Source organism: Pyricularia grisea, chromosome VII (genome assembly GCF_004355905.1).
Source record: "Pyricularia grisea strain NI907 chromosome VII, whole genome shotgun sequence".
Taxonomy (NCBI): domain Eukaryota; kingdom Fungi; phylum Ascomycota; class Sordariomycetes; order Magnaporthales; family Pyriculariaceae; genus Pyricularia; species Pyricularia grisea.
In genome coordinates, this window is record NC_044975.1 from 1,865,872 (window position 1) to 1,890,568 (window position 24,697).

Genomic DNA, 24,697 nt, shown 5'->3' on the forward strand with positions numbered 1-24,697 from the left:
CAGCGTACCTGTGGCGTCGATGTTGCTTGACTACATAGTGTTTGATTTCTTTAACCAAGTTCTTGTGATGAAGAACACGGGGATGGACTGGGTAGGTTGGTAGGTTGGTAGGTTGGTAGGTACCTACCAAGCAAAAAGCCACTGCCACACCTCAAGGTGCTTGGGAGATTTTCTTTACTTTTTCTTTTACTGCATGACATCAGTGATTTACCTTAGAATTACCAGAGGTGTTAGATTCCATTTTACTTTTTTTGCTTCCCTTTGTACGACGAATGAAGATTGTGGCGCAAAGGTAGCGGAAGAAATGCCAGGCCACGACCGAGCCTTTAGGTCGTCAATCTCGATAAATTTGAACCCCATGCAGACTATTTGATTGGCTTTCATTTTTCTTTCTGAGATGTGATCTTCCTTCGTTCCGTGATGGCCCATGGGGGGGTGGGATGCCCTCCCCTCGTTGTTAGCTTTTGACGTGTTTTTGGCTGATTAGGGGTAGCAAATGACGTCACGACGTCACCGCCCCAAACAACCCCTAGCTCAAAAGGTGACTGACCTAAGGGGATTTGAGAGCTTGCTACTGTTGGAGGATAGCCGACCCCCAAAAAAAAGAAAATATCGTCATACCTACCAAACGTAAACGTTTCCCGAAGGGATGCTGAACGCCGTAAAAATGACCTCACCTCCTGTCGGGGAATTCCCGAGCCCACCTATAGGATATGTTTTACACTATTTTTACTTGGAGCTCGGAGATTGTATGTGCATGAGGTCTCGTACCACAAAGGAGGGATGACCTACTTTACTCTTACTGGTACGTATGAAGATTTTTGTCGATCATGGAATGGAACCGAATATCCCTTGTTGGAGGAGCAGGTTTACCGGTATGTTGTGAGCTTGTGTACCAGGGGATGCGACGGGGGTTGGATTGGATAGATGCGTTCATGAATGTCATGGGAGCAGCAAATGACATGATTTTCATTGGGAAGAGCAGCAGACAGCTGAGGCAGGTAGCTTTGTGTGACTTGCTCATTGTTGTTTCGTTTGTCGTCCTGTTATTATTTAATGACGGCCGTGGCATCCCATTGCTCGACGTTTTCTTCATCCTTATTCTGATCATCATTCAAACAAAATCATAACCACACATAATTCCCTAACAGCCAAAAGAGCTGTTTAATCCTTGAGAGCCTCTTCCTGTACGACAATACAACAACAACAACAACAAAAAAAAAACACAGCCAAAATGGGTGCAGTAATGTCCAGCATCGGCAACTGCCTTCGTGGCATTGTCAACGCCATCGGCTCCATGATCCAAGCCATCATCTCCGGCATCGTTAGCATCTTCAACGTCCTCATTAACTGCATCACCTGTGGTACGTTTTTCTCTCCTCCATTCTCCAGTGTATCTTCAAAAGAGATTGCAGTTACTAACACATATACTTGTCTTTCAGGCTACGCAAGGCGCAGCGGTGGCGGTCGTCGCCGAACCAGAACCCATAGGACGACTCGAGTATAATAGGACCCATCTGCCGGGAAGGAGTGAGGGCAGATGGGTGATTCTACAAACCCAAGGAGTTGAGGCATAAGGAGTTGGTTGCGATGCGTGTTTGCGTTTGAATTTTTTTTTTTTTTTTGTTTGTTTTGGTTTTGTAATACCGCGACTGCGATTACCCCCCTTTTTGTTTCTTTTGTTTTACACTGCATTTACTCGCAAACACATCAACAACTCAGTATGCAAGCATGACATTACGACTTGCAAGAAGATAGTGTGAACAGATACCCAATTGCGTTTTCTGACTACCTCTTCTCTCTTTGATTATCTTATTGTTCCCATGTACTGTACTTTTTACTTCCAGCCATGTGATGTGTGCACTCTAAAGCTTGAACTGGGGTTTCCTTGATTGTCTGTTCTAGTCATTTTCAACATCTTCTATCACATCCTTGTTAAAGAACCCATAAACCTGTCTGGAAACCTCTTTACCAGCCACGACCTCTAGTTCTGGCAGAGGCATGTTTGCTATTTCCCTCAGATTGTCAACCTGGGCCGTTATCGCCTTGATATTCTTAGGCGTGATCCCCGGCACGATGCCAAGCATCTCTTGCGGCTCCGTATTGAAAGGTTGGTCATCGCCAGCCCCGGTGGTACCGTCTAGCCCCGCTCTGACGGCTGCTATGGGATCTGGCTCGGGCTCCTGTGCTTTGAGCCGCTCGAATATTTCTGCGGTCTCGTAGGGTGATGAGGACCAGATGATACGCAGCTTTGGAAACGCCAAGGTGAGGAGCACAATACGAGATTGCAAATCCGATGGCTGAGCCGAGGGCCTGATGCTGTTCAGATTTCCTGACAAGTCCGCAAACGGCTCAAGTGTGAAGGACTTGTTCTGATCGAACTCGATGAGTAACATCGGGCTTTTGTAGTGCTGAAACATGGATTCACACTGGCCAAACAGCCTGCCGTCTTTGAAGGACGAGATCAGGTCAGAAATAGACTTTCTCTCGACGCAGATGTTTGGCGACAAGATGTAGTCGCCCACCGTCAACATGCACGGCACCACCACCAAGGACCGGCCGTGGATAAGTGACGGCAGAGAGGAACGAAATTCTCGCACATCCACCACGACGCGCGGCGGTTCCGCTGTTGCCTTGGTCGTCATTCTCCCACCGCCTGCAATGCGGGTGTTGACTGTCCGGAGGAATGCCTCTTGAGGATCGTCTGGAGCGCCATGTGGGTCTGTAGTGATGGTAATAGCCATCGATGCACGCTCCTTGAGGAGCTTGGTGAATGAGTCCTTCTCGCGACGGATCGTCGACAGGTAACGTTGCTCTTCTACAGAGCCACCGTAATACATAAAGTAGACACGCACGTTGCGGTCATTATGCGAACTCCGATAAACCTCGACACGTCTGATAAAGGACGCATCTGGCTCGTACATGACGACGTAACGGGGCTTGACCTCCTCAAGGACATGCTCGTCCTGGTCGCCATCATAGGCATGGACAACCACGAGATCCTGCATCTCGTACAGCTCATAGTAATCGTCCATGTTCTCCAGCGCGTCGGGTACGGCCATGACGTCGACCTTTTGTTCCGCCTGCTCCTCTTCCGCGCCGTTCAGCTGGACCGAGGCCATGAGCTCTGCCACCTCCCCTGGCTTCTCAAAGTATTGGTTAATACTGCCGTTATCAGCCCTGGCACCACCGACATTCACTGAACCGCCGCCGCGAACTCTACGTCGCTTGTTTGGGGGCGCACGTCCGGAGCCCCTCGAGTCTGTGGCATTGGACAAGGCCTTTTGATTCTCGGCAAATAGGGTGGCATTGACTTGGGCAAACTCTCGCTTCCACTTCAAGTAGTTGCGCAGCTTTCGGCGCATAAGATAAGCAGCCGATGGTTCCTCATCATCCTCCCCCTCAATGGCTGCCGACTTGTCAACCTTGCGCTCGCTGCGCGGTTTTACATACATGAACTGAAGAAAGTCACGGAGCTGTCGACACGTATTGGTATCAGAACACATGATGAGGATTGTTCCGTTAGAGTCACCTCGCGATGTAGGCTCAAAGTACATGTCGCGCTCGATCTCGGTCAGAACATCGGCTAATACAGACCATTTTGGCTGCTCTTCCAGCACCGGTTGTAGGGAGTCAAGAGACGCGTTTGTGCCCATTTCTGGCCCCGAAGTGACGGATCTAGTGTTGCTGGCGGCATATACTCTCTTCTTGGCCGTCTCAAATATGGTCTGCGCAGCGTCTAGAAATAACCAAGGTGACTGCGTCTGCCTGGTCGAGCCTGGCGGCGGCTTATGTGCGGCGTGGATGGTATCAAGCAGTTGCAAAAACGAGACAGCGTCTAACGAGACAACCGATTGCAGCATCCCACGCAACACAGTCAGATCCCCGACAATCTGCTTCGTCTTCCAGCTGACGCGGTGCCAATTTGGGTTGAGCTGGCGACGGATGCTGACGTCAAAGTTCTGCGTGAGAGCACTGTCGAGATTCCAGTCCTCCATATCAAGAAGCTGACCTGAGTTGCCCTTTTTGAGCTCATGGATGCTGACCTCCACACATTCCATGATGGCCGTCTGGATGGTGTTCATGGCTTCCGTCATTTGCACCTCAAGCTCGACCACCTCGGCCGTCTTCTTTCCCTCGAGGGACTTGGCGACAGATATGTGAAAGCGCGGCCAGAGGGACGCTTTCCGCAGGAACATGTTACGCATCATGGTGGCCAACGGAGCAAAGCCATAGGTGAACGCTTCGGGATTGTCCGAGAGGGCCTTGAGAAACCCGACTTTGTTCTTCTGCCGGTATATACGCAAGATAAAGGCCTCGAGCGAGGTTGCCACCACCTTGTCGGCATGCAGCAAGACGATACCGGTGATGGAAACCGGATCCAACAGGCCCGTGAGCAGGTCGACGACCAATATGCGAGACGTGACACTGAAGATGCCACCCCCGGCATACAGCCGCTCGCGCTGGCCGACATTGGTGTAGTCAGTGTTGACGACGGTCAGGCCGCGCGCCAGGGGACTAGCACTTATGGCGGCGTGCTCAGCAAGGGCCTCTCCGATCCAGCCGATCTCACGATCGTCGGCGTTGACCACAAGGACCAGGTTGTTACCAGCCGCATCGTATGAGTGCAGCAAATTGGTAACTAGCCTCATAAGCCCAAGGCCTCGGGCAATAATGACGAGCTGATCATCGGCGCGAAGCTCTTGGAACACGCTTTGTTGGTATTCCAGCGGAAGGGAAAGCTTCACCGGCGGAGGTTGAGCCGGAGCCTTAGTGGCGGACATGGTAGAGCTGCAGAGCAGTCCGGATGACACCGGGCGGCCAGTTGTTTATCAGACAGGGTGGCGCATTGTTGTTTTCACCGTGTTACAGTATTGGGTGTGCTGGGATTTCTGCGCGGAACCCAAGAGGCAGCCAAAGGAGCTGGTTACGTCCGATACCTCCGATTGGGGGTCAGGGTTGTTTTGGCACAGAATAAAATCTGAGCCCAAGAAAAAACAAACCCCCAGGGATTTTCCCAATAGTAATTTGACACCGAAGTTACAAATAACCAAGCAGCAAAGGCTCCCCTTCAAAAAGATGAATACAAGGAACGTGCTCGTCCTAACACCGTCGTCGGATGTACAAAGTCAGGCTGGAGGTGCAAAGTACGTCAGTTGCTGCGTGTGCCCTTCAGGCGGCATAGGTATGTACAGTAAAGCGAGACAGCTTAAAGACCCAGACCACCGAGATTTACGGAGTAAAACAGCCAATAAGCTGAGGTTCACCGTGGGAAAGTGTGCGGCCTAACACTGTTTCGCAATTGGTGGCTACCTCCCTCACTGTGTGATCCACTTTTATTACTTTTAAATGTGAACCCCACCATGCTAAGACGAGGAAGCCCATTCCAGAAAGCACAAAGACGACGTCATCACTGATCACCGACTGACTGTCTGCTTTACGCATGTATCTTGTTTGCCCAGTGAGTGATGATGCTCAAGGTGCACATGATTGAGTATGGGGCGTAACTTGGGCTGAGAAGGTTGGGAGTAAACGGCAGGAGGGGTTTTGTCTTAAAAACTCGGAGTAATGCCTTTCAGACAATAAATACTTCATCTTTTGCCCTCATCCTAAACAAATTCCCATCGAGACACCATACCAACACACATCTTCATACCTTACCTTGCAACAACTGAACCTTTAAAAAAAATTACATCCACATTACTTGAAGATGGATTCTAGCAACAACCAAGACCAGAAGACCCAGGTGGTTCCCAACCCTGACCAGGTTCGTGCAACCATACTACCTACCGTTCCTCATTTTTACATGAGAGACCGCAGACTAACATTTACCAATTTGCTTCTCTGTCAGGGCAACCAGGGTTCCGTGACGGACAAGATCAAGGCCGCCATCCAGCCCCACTCGGCACACCCGGGTCCGGCCATTCCGCAGGACTTCAATGTCACCGAGGAGGGTACCAAGGAGGAGCGCCGTGCCAAGGCTCAAGAACTGAACAAGTAAATAGAGATGTTGTAATGCAAAGAGAAGTCGGATTACGCATGTTATCGGACATGTCGTTGAAGGGTCTTTGAGCTGTAGTCAAAGATCGGGGGAGGATTGAACGCTGCAACTTATCACTTAATTAATTGACAATCTTGACAAAAATACCATGGTTTCTCCCAGCTAAATTGAATGTCGGTTTGCAGGCTGGGTATGATCGTTGTGGTGGGTTCGAAATGCGTCTGTCAATGGAAGCTTCCAGCTGAAGATGCTGTTCCCCACCATCCCATGAAGCAATTTGCGTAAACTGAGCGCGTCGGACCTTAAACTATCTATGTTGTGGCCACAAGAAGGGTTCAGACCATTGATGACCTCGAGGAAATTAGCATACATCTGTTCTCCGACATGTAGTTACTATAATAAGACATTCGAGACATATGCATTTCAAGAGAGAGAAAAAAAGAAAAAAAAGATGGTGCAAATTCAAAAGCAAGATAGAACCTCTATCGAATTTCAATGTCTTCTTGGGCATTTATTAGACCACCTCCTCGATCCAAATTTAACGGTCGTGGGTGTAGGCCGTCCGTTTGGTTGGCAGCCCGCACCCAAGTACCTACGGAGTAAAGAGGCGGCTGGGCTGACGAGTCTTTCTCTGCAAGCGACGAGAGTGAAACGTTTGCGTGTGGTATCCGCGTAATTATTTGAAAGCCCAAAAAAGTTTACTACGTACTGGGTGAAAAATATTTCTGCCTAGAAAGTCAACCCATCAAAGCTGGAAATAGGGGTAATTTAGCCAGCTCCGGTATCCTTATGGTTGCTTCCACTGGGCCTGAAATGGTCCGTGTTCCAGTCGTGTGCTTTTTTACTTATTCGTCAGCCATGGTCCCTGACTTTTAATTGTGACCTTGACTTGCCCAATTCAACCCACCGCACCCCGCCAGCGAACCCACCCGGGCATCGGTACCATACAGTATCATAGCAAGCCCAGCCCAACCCAATCCAGTCCAGTCCGACAAATTCCCCAACCGAAGCTGTTCATTTGCTCCCTCAGCTTGAATCTTTAGAGGGGAAAATATTGCAAAGTCGGGTTTACATACGTCTGACCTGACCGGAAATCAGGCCTCACGCACTGCAACAACCCAGCCACATACCTCACTACACTACCACGTATATCCTACGTAGCAAACCAACTTTAATACCTTAGGCAAGGTAGCCTTCGGAGCTGATCTGACCGGCGGGAAAAATAAGCGCCGCCAACACATACGCACACAGACACACGCATACATATTTGCCCAGTCACTCGCTCACTGCACTGCGACGATTCGCTACGACGCACGCGCACACGCTTGACCTTTTCTCTAGGTTTCGCCCGACCTTCCAATCGCAACCGACCCAAGATTGCCGCTACATAGCTTCGAACCACCACGCCCAGGCAGGCAGGCGTAGGGGAGAATGGCACATTGGGAAACCAACTAGAGCCACAAATAACACGACACCGACATTACGCACTTCTTGACCGCACCAAACGAAAAGAGAAAAATAAAAAAAATAAAAAAATCGATCGACAACAAGCAAACAAGTACGCACGTGACGGCTGCGACCACGACGACGACTGCAGGATGCCGTCCATCCTGTCGGAACAGGACAAGGAGACGGTCAAACGCTTCGTTCCCAAGCATACAAACAAGATCCAAGCCGTTGCTGTCGCCAAACTTTATGTTGCATACCCAAACAGGTCAAAATGGACAGATACGGGACTTCAAGGAGCCGCTGTGCTCTGCAACGACTTGGTCGGACATACATACTGGGTGAAGCTTGTTGATATCTCGGTAAGCTAGCTAGCTTCTGTTTCGGAGACGTCGATTTCTGGCGGTGATATTGATTAGAAAGAATGGGCATGTTGTTCTGTGCTGACGGCTCTGACAAACTACAGCCTGGTGGGAGGGGCGTTATATGGGATCAGGAGATTTACGACACATGGAGTTACAACCAGGACCGCGTCTTCTTCCACACATTCGAGCTCGAGGAGTGTCTTGCTGGACTCAGTTTCGCCGACGAGAAAGAGGCGAAACAGTTCAAGAAGAAGATGGACGAGCGAGAGAGGAATGCCAGCAAATTAACTAGAGTTGCGCCCTTCAGCCTTGCCGTCGGAGCATCCGCAGCGCCAGGTTCAATAGGAGGAACTCAGAAACATCACGGCATCTTGGGCGGCCTGTTTGGCCATCGGCACTCGTCGGCTCATACTCCACCAGATTCGCCCCAAGCTACACACCCACCTCCGCCAAACGGACATCAGTCAAAGCTATCTGTGGGCAGCATCAATGGCCTAAATGGCCGCAAGCCCAAGTCCGAGTTTGCCATACTCGACGCCTTTGACCCGCTATGGAGAGAGCACTTTGGTGACGATCTGAAGGACAAGGGCCTGACGGATGACTTCATCCTGGACAATCAGGAGTTCATTGTCGACTTCCTTAAGCAGGAGCAACAATCTGCGCGCAAGGAAAGCCCGCCAGCCCGCCAGCAAGCCCACGCTCCTCCGCCACCACCGCCACCACCATCAAACGACCGATCAAACAGCTTACGCGCACCTCCGCCTCCACCCCCGGCTCCTCCGGTATCATCACACGCTCCACCAGCGCCGCCTCCGCCGCGACGAGGAGCTGCACCACCAGCCCCGCCAGCTCCGAGGCGAGGTGCTGCGAAGGTTGAGGCACCCACGTCACCACCATCTCCGCCTCGTCCGCGCTTCGCCGCCCCGCCACCGCTCCCCGACGCGGGCAAGTATGCCCATACAGCTCCTCCGCCGAGACAGGCACCAGCTCCCGGGCCTCCTCCGCCGCCCAGGCCTCCAAAGACGCCAGTTGACGACAAGGAAGACTCGACCAATCACAGATTTGGTGTACCGCCGCCTTTTCAACGGAGTGTTCCGCCACCCCCGGCACCTCCCAGCCGAGGGCCTGTTCCACCACCTCCACCATCAAGAGAGCCAGTGCACCAGGTTCCTCCTGTGTCCGCAATGCCACCCCCACTCCCTTCAAAAGTTCCAGCGGCGCCTACGGCTCCGCCTTTGCCACCTCCCAGCACAAGGCCTCCCCCTGTATTACCGGTCAGAGCCGCTGCTTCTCCGCAGCCGCCACCTTTGCCTTCATCCCAAGCCCCACCGGCGCCACCCCCTTTGCCTACCTCGAGCGCACCTCCGGCACCTCCCCCGGCACCTCCATTGCCTCCGCCATCCGGTTCAGCGGCTCCTCCACCAGCACCCCCACCACCGCCGCCTCCAGGTGGACTTGCCGGCGCCCCACCGGCGCCCCCGCCTCCTCCGCCTCCGGGTGGGATAGCTGGCGCTCCGCCGGCGCCTCCACCACCGCCTCCGAACAGAGATTCTGGGTACGCATCAGGAGTGCCTGCCGCAGCTGTGGACCCTGGGCGTGCCGGATTGCTGGCCGGTATTCAAAAAGCCGGCGGTGTTGGGTCGCTGAAGAAAGTGGACAGGTCACAGATCCGCGACCGCAGTGCTGCACAAGTTGGCGGGAGCAGCGATACTGGCCCGCATGGTAGCGGGTTACCTCCTGCAGGTGCTACCGCTGGCGCTGGCGGTGGTGGGATGGCTGATGCATTGGCTGCGGCGCTGCAGAAACGTAAGGAGAAGGTCAGCAGAAGCGGTAAGTTTTTGAACAAAATCTCTCCGGGACTTAACACTCGAAGTTAAAATACTAACTTTGAAATAGATGACGAAGCTTCGGATGACGATTGGTAGAACCTTGGGAAGGGATCGCACATTGCAATGCTGGGCGCGGTATGAATATCGGAAACAAAAGTGCTCCACTAGAATGGCCGATACTATCTTGGCCGCTTCAGGGAATTGGCTTCCCACCTTACATATTGTTTCAGGTGCCTCTGTCATAAAATAGGCAATATCAACCACTATAGAATGGGACAAAGAAGCAAAGCGAGGCGCTAGCCGCGTTATCATTGTTTGAAGCGATGGTTGTACAGCCTGCGACGCAATGAAATGATAGAGGAATATGACACGACTATTGGAAATCAGTACTGTTTTTATTTTGCTACTTTATCGATACACCTGCCCTCCAGAGTAGAGCGACTACCCTGAAGAGGTGGAGTAGGTCTCGTTTATTCGGAACTTTGCGCGCGTGATCTTTTGCTTCAAGTGTTTATCAATTATGAGATGATAGAGAGTTTGGTATTACACGTGAGCCCAGCCATTCTCGACAAGCACCTGCATCTCGTTAATCAGACAGAATAGGCCCTTTTCGTCTTCCCCCTCAGCCGCCGCGTCCTTCCTTCCGGCATCACCACTCGAAGACCTCCACTGCTCGACCAGCCTCCTGACCTTCCACTCCTTGACCGCCGGGGTGGTGGTCATCCTCCTCAGCCGATTCCTCCACAGGCCGGCCCAGATGTCCCACCAGGACAGCCAGGCGTGGCCGTCGGGAGGGTGGACGGCGTCGTAGGCGTCGCCATTGTAGCCGACGCGGACGTTGGGGTTTAGCCACACGCCCCGCGTGGCCGAGAGGGGGTTGTCGGCATGGATCAGGCAGCACTCGGACCCTTCGAGGTGCCGCAGCGCGAGGCTGTCTGGTATGCCGCGGAAGAGGAGCGGCGACTCTTTGGCTGTGAAGACGCTGGCTGGCATGGCAACTTGGGTTGGAGGAAGAAGTTGGCAGTTAGTAGTGTTTCTTTTGTTATGTCGATGCTTGACCTATTTTATTTTATTTTTATTCGTTGGTTAAAGAAGGTGGACTCACCAATGCCATTCCAACAGCTCTTGACGGGAACCGGAAGGCTCAACTTCAGGGCATGTCTAGACTTTGAAGAGCGGAAAAAGGGCCAGGTGTGCGTGGCATGTTCATGCCCTTCAATGTCCCTCAATGCAAAGGTATCGTAGTACTCTGGTGGTCTGGCAAAATCAATGGAGCAGGCGGCGGCGTAGTGACCCTCCTTGGTCAGCAGCAGAGCCAGTACATCGTCGACGGAGAAGACGACGTCGTTCAGAAACAGTACCCTGTCAAAGGACAGCGTCTCGTCCCCACCTTTTCCCCAGTCGTTGGCTTGGGCCATCTCCCGCAGCTGAGCGATGGATCGGTTGCGCAGACGGGCGAGGTATGGGATGCGTCGTAGCTCGCGCCTCCCTCGCGGCGTCTCGATCCAGCCCGGCGTCCCCTCGGGCGGCACATTTTCGACCTCCTCCTTGTGGGTCTTGCTGTCGAGGACAATGTCCCGGCGGACGCCGAGACTGCCGAGCTGGGAGTCGAGCTCGCGCAGGGCTGCGGCGGACCCGTCCCAGCTGCCGCCCTCGTGGACGGCCACAAATACGTTCTCCGGACCTAGGGCGCGCACCAGGTCCAGCAGGGCGGCGTTCCAGTGGCTACGCAGGATCTTCTCGTTGTTCCAGTGCAGGCTGGCGATGTAGACGCGCGGCCGGCGCTTCAGGCTCAGGGACTGCTGCAGCGAGCCGATCGAGTCCTCCCACCGGCGCTCCCTGACGGCCCGCACGTTCCTCTCATGGTCCTGTTTGGACTCCAGCTCCGAGGGGGATTCGGGAAGTGGAGGTCCCGTCGTTATGAGGGCGCCCTGCTGCAGGCTCCGGCTGATGTAATGCACCTCGACGACGCTCCACACCAGGAAGATGAAGACAAAGGCGCGGACGAACCGCCGCCCCCTCAGTTGGCGTGGGAGTGAGCGCATGGCAGCTTGGGGGAAAGATGAACAAAGAGAGTAGGAGAAAAAAAAGATGAAGCGCTGTTCGTTGCCTATAGCACGGTACTGTGATGTGGATTTGAAGCCATCAAGACTTGTAGACTCGCATGCGTATTGGGGTAGCAATTAAATGGACTAAGGAATAACCTAAACAGGTAGGTTTTGCTGTAGCTTTGACCTTTTGATTTTTGAAAGACAAGGCCAAAGTAGACGGATACTCAAATATTGGCAACGGTCATTATTGAATTATTACTACAGCGGGCTTCTTTCTCTTCTTTAGTTGAACTGTTGCCAGCTTTGATCAATGGATCGAGTCTTCAATGTGGCTTGGCCGGGGCTTGAACTGTGAGTATTCTTAGCGTCTTATTTCCCCTGAATCTTTGACGTTGGTTGGGGTGGACCCACCCACAAGTAAGTCCCTGTTGTGGACTGGACCTGCTGAATTGCAGGATAGTGGAGGCACGATAAGCGATAAAACCCCGTGCAGCCAATGGATTTGGCCGTTTGTCTCCATGCCGGTAGGGGGAGAAGAATCCTCCCAAAGAAGCTGTGTGTGGCTGTCAAACTTGACCAAGATTGATATGTATCTTTCTACCTCACTCGCTTTTACAGCAACTTTTTCTTTGCTTGCGAATTCAAATTGACAAGCACATGGTTTTTTTGTTTTTATTTTCTTCAAAAAAAAAAAAAAAACCAACTCAGATTTTACAATATGAATGGCCAATTCGAAGACGCTTAGGTAATTTGCCGCTTCATAAGGACCATGACGACAAGGCTAGGACCAGGCCTGCGGTACAAAGCACTGGTCCAGTGTGGTCATTTCATCTGGCATCCAAGCCGCGCACATGGCGTCGCCGTTGCAATTCAATATGATGGTATCCGCCAAAATCATTTTGCGAGTCACATACGCACAACATGGCGAACCCCTTCTCCGATAGAGCCCGTATATAGCGTCATAAAGAGGTTGCGCGCTGCTCAGGTTGTGCTTAGGGCTGACAAGATTGCCACAAAAAATTTCAAAGAACCAGCCAAGGAATCAGTCAAGAGGCCTCCCTCGTTTACTTTGACTATTCTTCCAAGGCATTTGGTATCGGACACCGCCTTCAATGATTATTTCTGGCGGTTGACGTCTCTGACGGGGAGGGTGGCCTCGCTCCTCATCCACCAGAGTCTGACGGAGCCTTTGTGGATTTCGACCTACACGAGGCGCGGAAAGGAAACTGGGCTCAGGAACAGTGCCATCTCGGTTACGTCTCAGCGGAAGAAGAGTGCCTTTCGGGCGGCCCTTCGGATGCACGGCTACGATTCGTACGGGAGAAGGATCGAGAAATCGAGCGACAAGCCTGAACAGCTGTATGGAACGGTCATTCTTCATGCCGATGCGGCCGATGCTATCAAGACAGAGTACAGCTCGATTGTTGAATATTACCACGACATAATCGACCGGTTGGTGCCGATTCTGGGGTGCGCTGCTGGCAAAATGCCGCCCCTGCTGAGCACCAAGAAGAAAGGAACTAGGTTACCAGAAAAAACTACTGGGCACCGCGAGACAGAGAGCCACGAACCAGCAAATACAGTCCAATGACTCCAAAACGCTAGGGATCTATGGTAGTTCTTTTTGTGTAATTTAAACATGACAGGTTACCTAGGTACAAATCTTACCTATCTTATTTGTCAACTGCTTGTTTGTTTGTTTGTTTGTTTTGTATTGCTTGACCCTAACCCTCAATATATTCAATTTAAAAGAGGTAATGGATCACCACCATGAAGTGCTGCCTGTACGGAAGCTCCCGTAGAAGCTCCCCCCTGCAATGAGTTCACGAACCGCGACCGAGACCAACCGTTAGCTTGTTTTGGACGCCAGGTGTGGACACATTGTGCAGCACCAATTTCTGACTGGGATCCAGCAGAGAGCGGCCAGCTCCTAACTGATCAATATTGACCCAAAAACACATACAATTAATTTGCACGCGACTTGCGACAATCGCCGCACCCCCTCAATCAACTTCGCACATCTGCCCAAAAGACTTACCTAGTTACCTGGCTGCTGCTGTTAGAGGAATTGGGGGGTTATTATTCTGACACAAACACACACGCACAACATCCAACAAGATGTTGGTATCGTTGACCGTCGGCAAGGTCGACGCTGGCGTCACGGTGTTGCTGACCCCAGACAAACGCCTCGTGAGTCAATTGCACACTGCCTTGTCATGGGGATGCCCGACCAGCGCGCCTGGGCAATCAAGAAGAAATTCAGAAACAGCTTGAGGCGAGCTTGATTGCATCATGAAAAGGCTGAGCACCGCTGACAGACCATGACAACCCTGCGCCACATAGATCGAGTTTCCCTCAATCCTTCTACCACCCGACATCGAATCCGGCTCAATCGTCGACATCACCGTCTCACGCAATACCGCCTCGGAGGCCAAGGCCGAGCAGCTCTTCCGTGCGCTGCAGGATCGCATTTACCAATCCTTTGGGGCCGCCGAGCCCTCGCAGCCCGTCCTGCGATGCCGCAACGCGACGCAGACGTCGGTTGTGCTCGAGTGGGACCCCATCCAGCTCGCCACGGCAGACCTCATCAGCCTGGCGCTGTACCGCAATGGCCAGAAGGCTGGAAACATCCCGCGGCCCATGAATATGCACAGCACCAAGATCAGCGGCCTGGCCGTCGACACCGAGTACACCTTCCACCTGGTCCTGCGCACGACCGCGGGAACGTTTAGCTCTGAAAAGGTGACGGTCAGGACGCACAAGATGACGGACCTCAGCGGCATCACAATCACCACGGGCATCCTGCCGGCGTCGATGCGGGAGGGGCTCGCCGCGGCCGTGGAGAGGATCGGTGCCAAGATGGTGGACAGCGTCCGAATCGACACGACGCACTTTGTTACGACCGAGGGTAGGGGTATCCAGTGGGAAAAGGCCGTGGAGATGAACATCCCGGTCGTGAGGCCGGAGTGGGTCGAAGCATGTGAGAAAAATGGCAGGATTCTGGGAGTCACCAAGTTCTACCTTGATGCCATGCAACCTGGTCCCGGCAGCAGCTTGGGGGCGCCTGGCGGGGGTGGTGTTGCCGAAGAGCGTTCGGCGCCGCCTGCCGCGGCCGCTGCGCAAACACCAGCATCTGCTACGTCTACATCGGCTGCGCAAAAGGATCTGCCACCCACGCCGGCCCCCGCACCTGGACAGTCCCGCGGCAGTGGGGAGAATGGCAACGAAGAAAGCAACGCGGCCGCGGCTGGATATCAACCCGCGCAGAGTCACCAAGAAGCTAACGAGTCTGACGCAGCAATGAGGGACAAGGAGACTGGAGGCGGACATGACGATGACAGTTCTTCCGACGATTACAGCGAGGATGAAAAGGCAGAAGAAAAACCCAAGCCGACGGCCCAGGATGAGGAGAAGTCACAGATGGAGGACATAGCACTGCGACCGACGGCGTTGATGCCGTCCAGATCCCTGAACGATGACAACGATAGTAGTAAAGGGGAAGAGTCGAAGGTCACTTCACCCGGTGACGGGAATTCTTTCCAGGATGTTGCATTATGAGGGATCGACTGGTTGGTTGCGAGATGAGGTAATAATGGGACTGGACAGGCAGATATAGTGATTTGGGCCTTACTTTTTGACGTTCAAGCGAGGAGAATGTGTGGTTCGTGCCCACTAACTTATATCTAGACTGCCGCGGTTGCGCTGTCAAAATTATTTTTCTTCTCCCAAAGATTATCAAGGGTAGTGTTGTACTTGAAAAGCTAAAATCTCAATTCGTCTCTGATATATCCAGAGGAGAAAAGATTCAACCTGCATAAAAACTGACCAAACGCCGAGCATCTAGGGTGGAACCTCTGTTCCCTTCCAGTCCCAAATCCTGCCCCTTTGCTCGGGCTTCAGCCCCAATATAACATCCAGCATCCTCTCGGCCGCCTTGTCCGGGTCCTGCAGGTCCCCCCTCGCCTCGGCACCGGACCAAAACTCCTTTGAAAAATCTGTCTTGACGGTTCCGGGGTGGTACGCCACTGCAAAAGCGGCCTCGCCCCGGCCGGCACGGTTCCGAAGCTGCCAGTCGAAGGTGCGGGTGAGGCTGTTGACGGCGGCCTTGGAGGCACGGTACGTGTACCAGCCTCCCTGCCTGTTATCCTGGACGGACCCGACGCGCGCCGACATGTTGACCCAGACCGAGTGGTTCGGGAGCACGCCCTTGTCGTCACCACCACCACCACCACCAGCGCCGCCCATGTCCGAGCGGCCACGGGGCAGGAAGCGGGCAAAATGCTTCATCAGCATCAGGGGTCCGAGGGTGTTTATGCGGAACGAGTCGAGCGTCTGGGCGTAGTCGACTTGCTCGACGGCCTTGTCGACGCGCAGCACGCCGGGCAGCGCAAAGGCCAGCCGGAGGTGGTGGCCGCCGTCCCGGGGGAAGTGCTTGGACGCGCACGACTCGGCGGCGGCCCGCACGCTGTCCTCGTCCGTCACGTCGACGCGGGCCATGTGCAGCCTGGACGAGAGTGAGCCCCCATCGTCCGGGAGGCCGGCCAGCAGCGCGGCTTTGGTCCCATCCGGGTCGGAGCGGCACGTCGCCAGGATGGGCAGGGTGGTGCGGCGGAGGAGGGCGCGCGTGAGGTGGTGGCCTATGCCGCGGGAGGTCGGGCAGACTAGAGCCCAGGGTTTGGACATGTTTATTTTTTATTTCTTCTTTTTTTTTTCGGAGTTGGACGGTTTGGGATGGATCCAAGGGTTTGATTGGTGGGTAGACCGTGTAATGTCGTTTTGTTGCAATTCCAAAATTTGGATGGGTCACTGCAGAATCGACAGCTCACAAACTACGGCCATGAACCTGAACAAGTGTTGCATTGTTTAGGTTCTCAATGGGTTTTTGATTTTATTTCTTATTCTGTCTAGGAAGGTATAGCGTGTCTTTTGCAGAACTACTGCTTCGAGACAAAGTCGTCCACGACGTCATGGACTCGATCGTTTGCTGGTGGATTGCGTTGTAGACATCGGGCCATTTAATCTGAGCACTGCTCATAGACATACAGGGATCTGGACAAAAGGGGAAGAAAAAAGACATGAAGATCCTATTTTTTTTTTTAAAAAAAAAAAAGAAAAGAAAAAAAAAGCCTTTCATCAAAGGAACTTACCTTTGCGGCCACCTACGAATGGCCTAAATGTATGAACAGTCAAATAAATATACATGGTAGGGCTGATGGTAGATGGCGACGGGACTGGGGTTAAATTGCAAACCATCAAAATCCATTCGTCGGTTCCAATGGGTTCCCAGGCTTTTTACGGTATGGTTGGACCACGTTAGCTGTCGAACCACACTCCGTATGTGCACTTTGCAATATGATGGGGAGGGATATTTTCGTCTCTCCCGTCCCCACCGAGGCAAAGTTTATAAAGGATAGAAAACTCAAAGCAGTACAGTATAAAATTATTAGAAGACCAAATCTACCTGTAGATTGGATTTGCCCAAGGTAGGAAAAATGCCCGAAACAGAAGGAAATGGCGAGAAACTGGCAAGTAGAGTTGACCCGATGACATAAGCAACGCCAAAGATTTACCGAGGCTCTGTTTCTAGTCTAGGTATTCAGAGCATCAACGACAGCAGCTTGCGCACAGTCCATGCGTTCGTGGAAACAGCTACAACCTCGCCAAGGTACCCTACCTAACTACACCGTTTACCGATACCTTATCTGCGGTACTTGGTTTAATTGATCCATGTTCTGCAGGTAACTTGGGTCGATACCTACCTACCTACCTTACCTATGTTGGCAGGTTAAAAAAAAAAAAAAAAGAGTTGACATCCAATGCCAAGATCCCACATGTGCAGAATCATTTCACCATGACTGCAGGAACCTAACGCTACAGCATCCCTTCTCCTTGCTCTCTGAAAGCTATGTCCCATTACCTCGGCACCGACAATCGCATTTGCCGGCCGCTTTAAACAATCGATAAAAGAGTCCAGTCTTCCATGGTCCCTTACCTTACTCACCTACGCGCTCGCCTGGATTGACCAACCGTTTCTGGTTCTCTGTCACAAGCTGTCCGTTCGCTATCCTCCCTGTATATACATACACCTATACAACTGGCCACCTACCTACCTACCGACCTACCTAGCAACCCTAGGTACACGGGCACCCATCAAACCTCCCTGTTGACAATGAGCCTGTCGCCCTCTGACAATGGGCTCCCCTTCGTCAGCCTCTTCACCACCTGCTGCGGACAAGATCGCTTTTGCCGAAGCAAGTGAGGTGAAAGCCCTCGATACCAATATATATTCTGTGCAGTTCCACAAGGCTTTTCGAATTGCGATGGGTGGGTAGTCTCTTTGTTCCGCCAAGTCAGACGTATCATGTCAATCTATCTCACCTACTTTCCCGCCCTTACCTAGCATTTACCTAGATACCTTGGTTGCAGCGAGTGCCCATTGATGTTGTCCACCAAAGTAAGCTCTCGCTAATCAAACCGCATATATCATGATCAATTGATAAAGTGCCCCATGGAGGCTATGTTGCAACATGTTTCCTCCGTGTGGCGGCACTACACCTTGCCCGGTCCTCCCGTGGCCAGCCAGACACCATGACGGCACACCTCGAGTACCTGGACCGCACCGAGGTTGGCCCTGCCGTCTTTGTCGTCGAAGAGATGAAGGCTGGCAGGCAGACCACAGTCCTTCAGATAACTCTCTACCAATCACGCGATGGGGTCAAAAACCCGCTGCCCACCTCGGCCCCGTGGCTCCCGGCTGATGGCACGGCAAAGCGAGAGGTAGTGGCCTTTGTCAAAAATACGGATTTCGACAAGTTGGAAGGCTTGACGCTCAAGACGGGCTTCAGGCTCGAGCCACCTCCCGATGCTATGCCGCTTAGCCTTGAACGTATGCGCCAAGGCCACGATCCGCTCTGGTGTCGGTATCCCGCACCGGCCCACCATCGTGCCTTGACCCAGCCAGCGTTCAAAGCCCTCGAGTATTACAGCCCGAGGGCCGAGTCCAAGGCCGGCCCGACTGCCGCAGTAGGTATCCTCGATAGATGGATTCGGTTCGCAAACGGGGAAAGATTCACCGGCCCGTCTCTGGGATTCGTGGCAGACGCGTGGCCCATGATCGTCGAGTCCTACCGTCCGGATCCGCCACCTACCGACGAAGAGACGGAAGCAAGCCAAACGCCATTCCCTTGGGACTCACTATTCTGGTATCCTACTCTCAACATGAGCCTAGAAGTCAAAAAACGACTGCCCGAGCAAGGCGTTGAGTGGTTATTCTTTCGCGTGCAGACCAAGCAGATTCGCAATGGACGCATGGATATGGAGACTGTCATTCTTGATGAGACGGGCGATCTAGTCGCCCTTGCGAGCCATGTATGTCTAGTTCTTGGACTTTCCCGCAACCTCGCAGGGCGCGTCAAGCACAACGAGACCATACGCAGTACGAAAGATGAGGGCGGCTTGATGAAGGGCAAGAGCCGCATCTGAGTACACGGGTAGCATAGGCGGACAAAATGCGCATCTTTGTTCACATTTTGGCTTCGTACCCTCACCCAAAGTTCGGCCACTGGAAGTGCTATCATTATTACGACCTGGTTCGTTCCGCTCGAGTCGTTCTAAATTTGATCAAGTGGCTGGCTAATAGCCCATCTCCTGCGGAAAAAGAGTTGGGTCCAGTCCCGAAAATGTACCTCTGCGGCTGATCAAGCCAATCAGATGTAAAATTGCATCTTGTGCCACAAGTTTTCTAGGCAGACAAACAAGAGGCCTGGGGCAGTTGGACGCGCCAGCCACGTCGACCGCCTGGCATAAATCCACTTGATAGTTTGGGCTGGTGGCGTACGCCACAACGAACAAATTTCCCCTGGAACCATGACGCACAGATGACTGCTTTTAGTCCATGTCTAGCCTAAAATTCCATGAATTACGCACATACAGGCCCTGATGCTTTTACGAGGGGTAAGACCATGCTGAAAATTCTCCTCAAGCCCACCTACCTAGGTACTAACGTCAACTGCCAAACTAGCCCACCAGTGCCACCCACCCACCAAGAAGGCGCCAGGACACCCACGAGCAGTCAATTCCTTCCCCAACTGTTTGTTTATCAAACGCCTTACATGAACGGAGAACGAGCGTATCAAAACGTACAGCTCCCTGACCCACCGGAACTCTGAATCGCTGCCCGAAAATGTCCGAGTTCTAGTGCGCTGTGGGGGGGGGGGGGGGGGGGCAAGCCTCGCTCAACTAGGTATCTACATTCCGTATATGCCACCAAGGACCTGAATCGTTAGTGTCTTGATTGCAACCTTCAGCTGTCTGTCTTGTGGATAAAGACGAAATAATAGTCGGCTAGTTGGACACCAGCTTTTTTTTTTTCGCAATTCCCACCACTAAACACGCCAATGTTTGGATGTCTTGGTGGCGGAAGTGCACCATGCAACACATGGTTTTTTTTAAATTAATGTTTACAAACTCTACGGTACCTTTACAACATGTGCTCAGCCATGTTTGGGGGTGCGGGCGCCGGTGCGTACATGTCGGGTATTGCCACTGAACCAATCTTCTGTTTGGTTTTTTGGTTCGTTTTTGACATGGGATTACTTGCCTGATAAGCTTTACAAACATCCCGGCCGAGCCCATGAGAGCGGGCCACCGTCAATCACATCTCTACAGTTCCAAAGTATGGGACGGATCTACAAACGCTGGGCCCCTGGTCTGCATAGCCGTGACCAGTGTTTCCAACATGCAGTTTAGCGTCGATCCAGGACATAACCTTGGCTCTTCTAGATTAGAGACCCTGTACAAGCTCAGCCGAGAACCGAATATCGTCCCGGCTTTGGGTCCCTTATTGATCTTCCCCATAAGTAAGGGTCTCGGGATTGGCTTGCCCTGGATTAAATTGCATGTTTGATTGCTATATGACTTGTCACTTATCACGGCCTTCACGGCGTACCTTGGCTTTGATATTCTTTTTCTACAGTATTTGGGATTGACGAATCGGAGACAAGAGACCGTCACAAAGTGCAAACATTGCTTTTTGTCAAGTTCTAGACGAATCGTAACCATCGGGGCTCTTTCAGCGGGGTATTGCTTTTTTAACTTCAGACTCACGCCAGAGCTATCCGAATGGCCAACCCCCCAACCTCGGAAACTTTGCCACTCGGCCAACATGTCTCTACCTCTGATGCCGAATTCAAGCTAGATCTGACGACGGCCAACCTGCCCACGATAGAGCTGGAGGATCTCATGATCAACTCGCGAGCCCCTTCAACAACGTCTTCTGGCTATCTGGCTACCGACAGCGGCAGCAATGAAATGCCGTCTACTGCGGTGACATATGAGAAATCGCGCTCCCATGCCAGCCCGTCGGGATCATCCCTGCGAGGCTCCCAGAACGGAGAGTCTTCTCGACGACAGTCGTGGATGTCGACGGGGTCCAGCACGGGGTCTCAGGGGTCCTTGAGGGGCGATCCGCGCCTGCGCATGGTCATAAGGCAGCGGAGGGAGTCGCAAAACCTCCGCGAGTTGGGCGAGTTCCTGCGCAGCAAGACGCCGCCTCCCAGTAATGTGAGTTCGTGTGTAAGAAAATAAAGGACAACTGCGCGGGGAAGGAAGGCTGTTTCGGCAGTAAATACGCCGACTAGGGATAGTCATGAGCCATGCTTTTACTGACCATGATTACGTAGTACATGTCGAGAGACAACGATCCTACTCCGGCTTCCCCGCTCTCCGACTTGGCCAAGAAGAACAAGAAGTTTTCTTTCAAGGCCGTACTGGCCCGCAAGCCGGCGCGCGAAAGCAAAGGAAAGCAGATCGCGCAACCCTTGCAACCGATAAAGTTACCCGACACGGCCGTCGCGGGGAGGACGGCAGCAGGACATCGACATATTGCCATCTCTATCCCCGTCGAGCACTCGCACCTTGGTCCCGAGATCAAGTCACAGTATCCCATATTCGAACGTCAAGATGCGCCGGCATCTCTCAACGCCATTGAGTCATATTACATGGAGCAAGACGAGCCCCTCACCGGCAACGTGTTGGGGCCCGTTCCTGAGGTCAGCGGGGAGTCTGACGAGAACGAGCCGGACTTGATCAACACTTCGCAGGCATCTTCACTATCGTCACCATGCACCCCACATACAGCTGCAGAGAGTCAATCCGACTTTTCTGCAGTCTCACCTAAGGTTTTGGGGGCTACGGATCACGAGGATAGGTTCCCGAGCAGTGATTTCTACAGACCATCATTATCGTCCGACTATCCCCTCGAATCTTGGGCAAGGTCTGAGACGCCTTTGAGCGAGCTTTTCGTCACAGCACCAAACAGCTTGAAATCGGTACCATCATCTCCATTCGAAACCAACTTTTCTCAGCGCAGCGGCGTCCACAGCAAAGACTTTGGTGCTCGCGCTCTATCGGTCAAGAAGAAGGGTTTTGCAGCTCGGCATCGACGCGAAAACCCCTTGAGGGAGATGGAAAATGCCTGGGATGCCGACGGTGGTTTAGACGCTACTGCACCGCAGCCAGCCGCTGACGAGTCCACTAGCAACCAGTCGGCTGCTCATTGGCAACTAGAACTAGATCTAGACTCACCGCCCAATAGCGCTGTCTATACGCCACCGGAACACCCCGAGGATATCATCAATGACGATCATGCCTTTGAACCAGCATGGGAACGTGGGAGGAGACTGTACAATTCGCATGACCTAGTCAAGCGCACCGATGCTCTGGGGGAGATGATTCCGGGCAGTCCAACGTCGCAAAGGACAATCACCCCGCAACAGAGCATCGACGATGTCTTCAATAGATCCATCTCGCCGATGGAGGTATCGCTGAGGGACCAGGACTCTGGACTTGGAATCTCCACAGTTTACTCGAAGCAATCATCCTCCCGCAAAGCTCTGACTCCTATCAGGACCACCAATTTTGGAATGGGCAAAGAGGGAGCAGCAGAAGCAGCGGCAGCTGATAGAGACGGCGAGTGTGCATCAGCGACAAGCGAGTTTCCTCTGCGCAAAGAATTCCGAATGTCTCAGGTCTTGGAGCCAGGACAGTCTACGCCCACACCATGGTCTGCAAATTTGGAAAAGCAGGCACTTCGGATGGAGCGCGATGTCGATTCCCTGCTGTCACCGCCGCCTGAAGATATGTTGTCGGCCTGGAGCGATGACACGCCCTTGTCGGCCGCTCAAAAGGAGCCCACGCCACCAAACTCGCCCGAGGATCTAGTCGAACAGGCATTGGACAAGGAGACGCAGCAGTCACCGACCGAACATAAGCTCAAGCCACGACCGCAGCAGTCAGCAGAAACCCCGACGACGCGCGCACTTCCGCAGCAGGACCGCATCTCACTCACGCGGCGCATCGAGCGGCGCAAAAAGCTTGCAGCGGCCGCGGCGGGGGCTCGCCAGGCTAGTCTGTTTGCGTCGATCGCCGAAGTCGAAGCGAAAGCCAAGGCACTTAAGGAGCAAGACGCTAGCAACAAGTCAAGGCGCAACAGCCTAGCCGATCCCATGGCCTCGCAGGTCGCCCCCTCTGAATTTTCGAGATCGACGACGGACTCGGAGTCGGCGGACCAGCGCGTGGCGGAGATGGAGCGGCGCGTCAGACAGCTGGAGCAGCAGCTCGAGCAGAGCGGAGAGGCATGGATGGGAGCCCTGATGCCGCTGCTCACGACGCTGAACAAGACGCTCGAGGGCCAGCGCGCGCAGCAGCAGCAGCAGCAGCAGGAGATGGCCGCCGAGAACCTGCGGAGGCAGCGGAGGAGGTCGAGCGCGTCCGAATTTGGGTTCAGCTGGGGTCGGTACGACGAGTCGGCCGAGGAGCCGCCGGCATCGCTTCGCCGAAACTCGATGCAGAGATACCTGCCAGAGGACGACGACGAGGACGAGCGTCTCTTTATCTCCCGCAAGGGTCTGTCCCCCGCCCCGTCGAGGCAGTATCGCGTGATCACGCCGATGGAGGACGAGGAAAACGACGGTCCCACGCAGGCTGCGATGCAAAGGATGCGTGGCATGCGCAGGAGGAGCCTCGGCAGCACGAGCACCGGAACGTTTTACGGCCACTCGCGGAAGGCGAGCACCATGTCGCAGGACTTTGAGGAGGATTACGACTGCGGTCCGAGGAGATTGTTTGGCGGCGAGCCTCACTGGCAGGGGTTCGACAGGGACAGATTCAGCCAGCCGCAGCCCGCGACGCGCCACTGGCGGTTTCCCAGCACCTCGACGATCGGGACGGAGAGCGTGGCGTCCGGGGCGTGGTCTTCTGCTCATGGCGCGCGGCGACAACAGCAGCCGCAGTCGCAGCAGGAGGGCAAGTCGAGTCGGAGGGTGTCTTTTGCGAGCAGCATGGACTTTGACCCGAGCAGAGAAGACAAGAAGAAGAAGAAGTCGAGGCGTAGGGAGTCAGTCGGTGGCACGATGGATATGGGCAAGAAGGTGCATGATTTGTATGGTCTTGGCGCCCTGATGAACGAGCTGAGGGATGCCGCGAGGGTGAGCCAGGAATTCCTCCCTGAGAGCGCGACCATGGCCGGTGATGACTAGGTACCTGGACTAGTTTTAAATTCGGAATGACCGGTGGGGGAAACAGAGGGAAGATTGTCTTATAAAAATCACAAAAAAACCACAAAAAAAAAAAAAAACAAGCATGGGTGTACAAGCACAGGAGTTTAGGAAACGGGACACGGCAAAAAAAGCCCATTCATGTATTCTACAAAGCTTACATATTCTTCACTTGGGCCACAACCAGAAAAAATACAGGAGTGTTATCAATGAGTTGGGTAGATCCTCTGACCTAGTTCGCTAAGTTATCCACTATTTATTTACTCCATATCAACGTTTAGTTGGCCGGCAGTTGCTGTAAGAAAGGGTCAATGCGTGTGCTTACACTTGGGTTTCATTGCAGGCAGCCTGTGGAATGTGACTCTTTGTCCCGGTAAGGCTGGTGCTTCTCTGCTGCCTGCCTGCACACGTACGTGTGGGTTCTTTGTGGATGTTTTGACGCGTTTGTTTG

The 24,697-nt window shown here is 53.2% G+C and overlaps 10 protein-coding genes across 10 annotated transcripts; 7 read left to right on the forward strand and 3 right to left on the reverse strand.

The window, feature by feature from the left end:
• Nucleotides 1-1,136: 1,136 nt before the first annotated feature.
• On the forward strand, nt 1,137-1,642 carry PgNI_10573 (uncharacterized protein). The gene is made up of 2 exons (XM_031130546.1): nt 1,137-1,364; nt 1,443-1,642. Exons 1-2 carry the CDS (start codon nt 1,235-1,237, stop codon nt 1,505-1,507), a joined length of 195 nt encoding a protein of 64 aa, XP_030979554.1. The 5' UTR covers nt 1,137-1,234; the 3' UTR covers nt 1,508-1,642.
• Nucleotides 1,643-1,901: 259 nt separating this feature from the next.
• On the reverse strand, nt 1,902-4,784 carry PgNI_10574 (uncharacterized protein; the record flags this gene model as incomplete). The annotated part of the gene is made up of 1 exon (XM_031130547.1): nt 1,902-4,784. The coding sequence occupies one exon, from the start codon at nt 4,782-4,784 to the stop codon at nt 1,902-1,904; it is 2,883 nt and encodes a 960-aa protein (XP_030979551.1).
• Nucleotides 4,785-5,485: 701 nt separating this feature from the next.
• Nucleotides 5,486-6,138, forward strand: PgNI_10575 (uncharacterized protein). The gene is made up of 2 exons (XM_031130548.1): nt 5,486-5,767; nt 5,852-6,138. Exons 1-2 carry the CDS (start codon nt 5,711-5,713, stop codon nt 5,999-6,001), a joined length of 207 nt encoding a protein of 68 aa, XP_030979552.1. The 5' UTR covers nt 5,486-5,710; the 3' UTR covers nt 6,002-6,138.
• Nucleotides 6,139-7,459: 1,321 nt separating this feature from the next.
• Nucleotides 7,460-10,011, forward strand: PgNI_10576 (uncharacterized protein). Its single transcript, XM_031130549.1, has 3 exons — nt 7,460-7,809; nt 7,914-9,642; nt 9,709-10,011. Exons 1-3 carry the CDS (start codon nt 7,600-7,602, stop codon nt 9,735-9,737), a joined length of 1,968 nt encoding a protein of 655 aa, XP_030979549.1. The 5' UTR covers nt 7,460-7,599; the 3' UTR covers nt 9,738-10,011.
• A 126-nt stretch (nt 10,012-10,137) lies between these two features.
• On the reverse strand, nt 10,138-11,686 carry PgNI_10577 (uncharacterized protein; the record flags this gene model as incomplete). The annotated part of the gene is made up of 2 exons (XM_031130550.1): nt 10,138-10,639; nt 10,747-11,686. The coding sequence occupies 2 exons, from the start codon at nt 11,684-11,686 to the stop codon at nt 10,185-10,187; spliced, it is 1,395 nt and encodes a 464-aa protein (XP_030979550.1). The 3' UTR covers nt 10,138-10,184.
• Nucleotides 11,687-12,461: 775 nt separating this feature from the next.
• On the forward strand, nt 12,462-13,283 carry PgNI_10578 (uncharacterized protein; the record flags this gene model as incomplete). The annotated part of the gene is made up of 1 exon (XM_031130551.1): nt 12,462-13,283. One exon carries the CDS (start codon nt 12,462-12,464, stop codon nt 13,281-13,283), a length of 822 nt encoding a protein of 273 aa, XP_030979557.1.
• Nucleotides 13,284-13,558: 275 nt separating this feature from the next.
• Nucleotides 13,559-15,469, forward strand: PgNI_10579 (uncharacterized protein). Its single transcript, XM_031130552.1, has 2 exons — nt 13,559-13,882; nt 14,036-15,469. Exons 1-2 carry the CDS (start codon nt 13,811-13,813, stop codon nt 15,248-15,250), a joined length of 1,287 nt encoding a protein of 428 aa, XP_030979558.1. The 5' UTR covers nt 13,559-13,810; the 3' UTR covers nt 15,251-15,469.
• Nucleotides 15,470-15,532: 63 nt separating this feature from the next.
• PgNI_10580 (uncharacterized protein) lies at nt 15,533-16,375 on the reverse strand (the record flags this gene model as incomplete). The annotated part of the gene is made up of 1 exon (XM_031130553.1): nt 15,533-16,375. One exon carries the CDS (start codon nt 16,373-16,375, stop codon nt 15,533-15,535), a length of 843 nt encoding a protein of 280 aa, XP_030979803.1.
• A 950-nt stretch (nt 16,376-17,325) lies between these two features.
• On the forward strand, nt 17,326-20,098 carry PgNI_10581 (uncharacterized protein). Its single transcript, XM_031130554.1, has 3 exons — nt 17,326-18,016; nt 18,195-19,645; nt 19,713-20,098. Exons 1-2 carry the CDS (start codon nt 17,884-17,886, stop codon nt 19,172-19,174), a joined length of 1,113 nt encoding a protein of 370 aa, XP_030979871.1. The 5' UTR covers nt 17,326-17,883; the 3' UTR covers nt 19,175-19,645; nt 19,713-20,098.
• A 704-nt stretch (nt 20,099-20,802) lies between these two features.
• PgNI_10582 (uncharacterized protein) lies at nt 20,803-24,228 on the forward strand (the record flags this gene model as incomplete). Its single annotated transcript, XM_031130555.1, has 2 exons — nt 20,803-21,253; nt 21,373-24,228. Exons 1-2 carry the CDS (start codon nt 20,813-20,815, stop codon nt 24,226-24,228), a joined length of 3,297 nt encoding a protein of 1,098 aa, XP_030979802.1. The 5' UTR covers nt 20,803-20,812.
• Nucleotides 24,229-24,697: the final 469 nt, after the last annotated feature.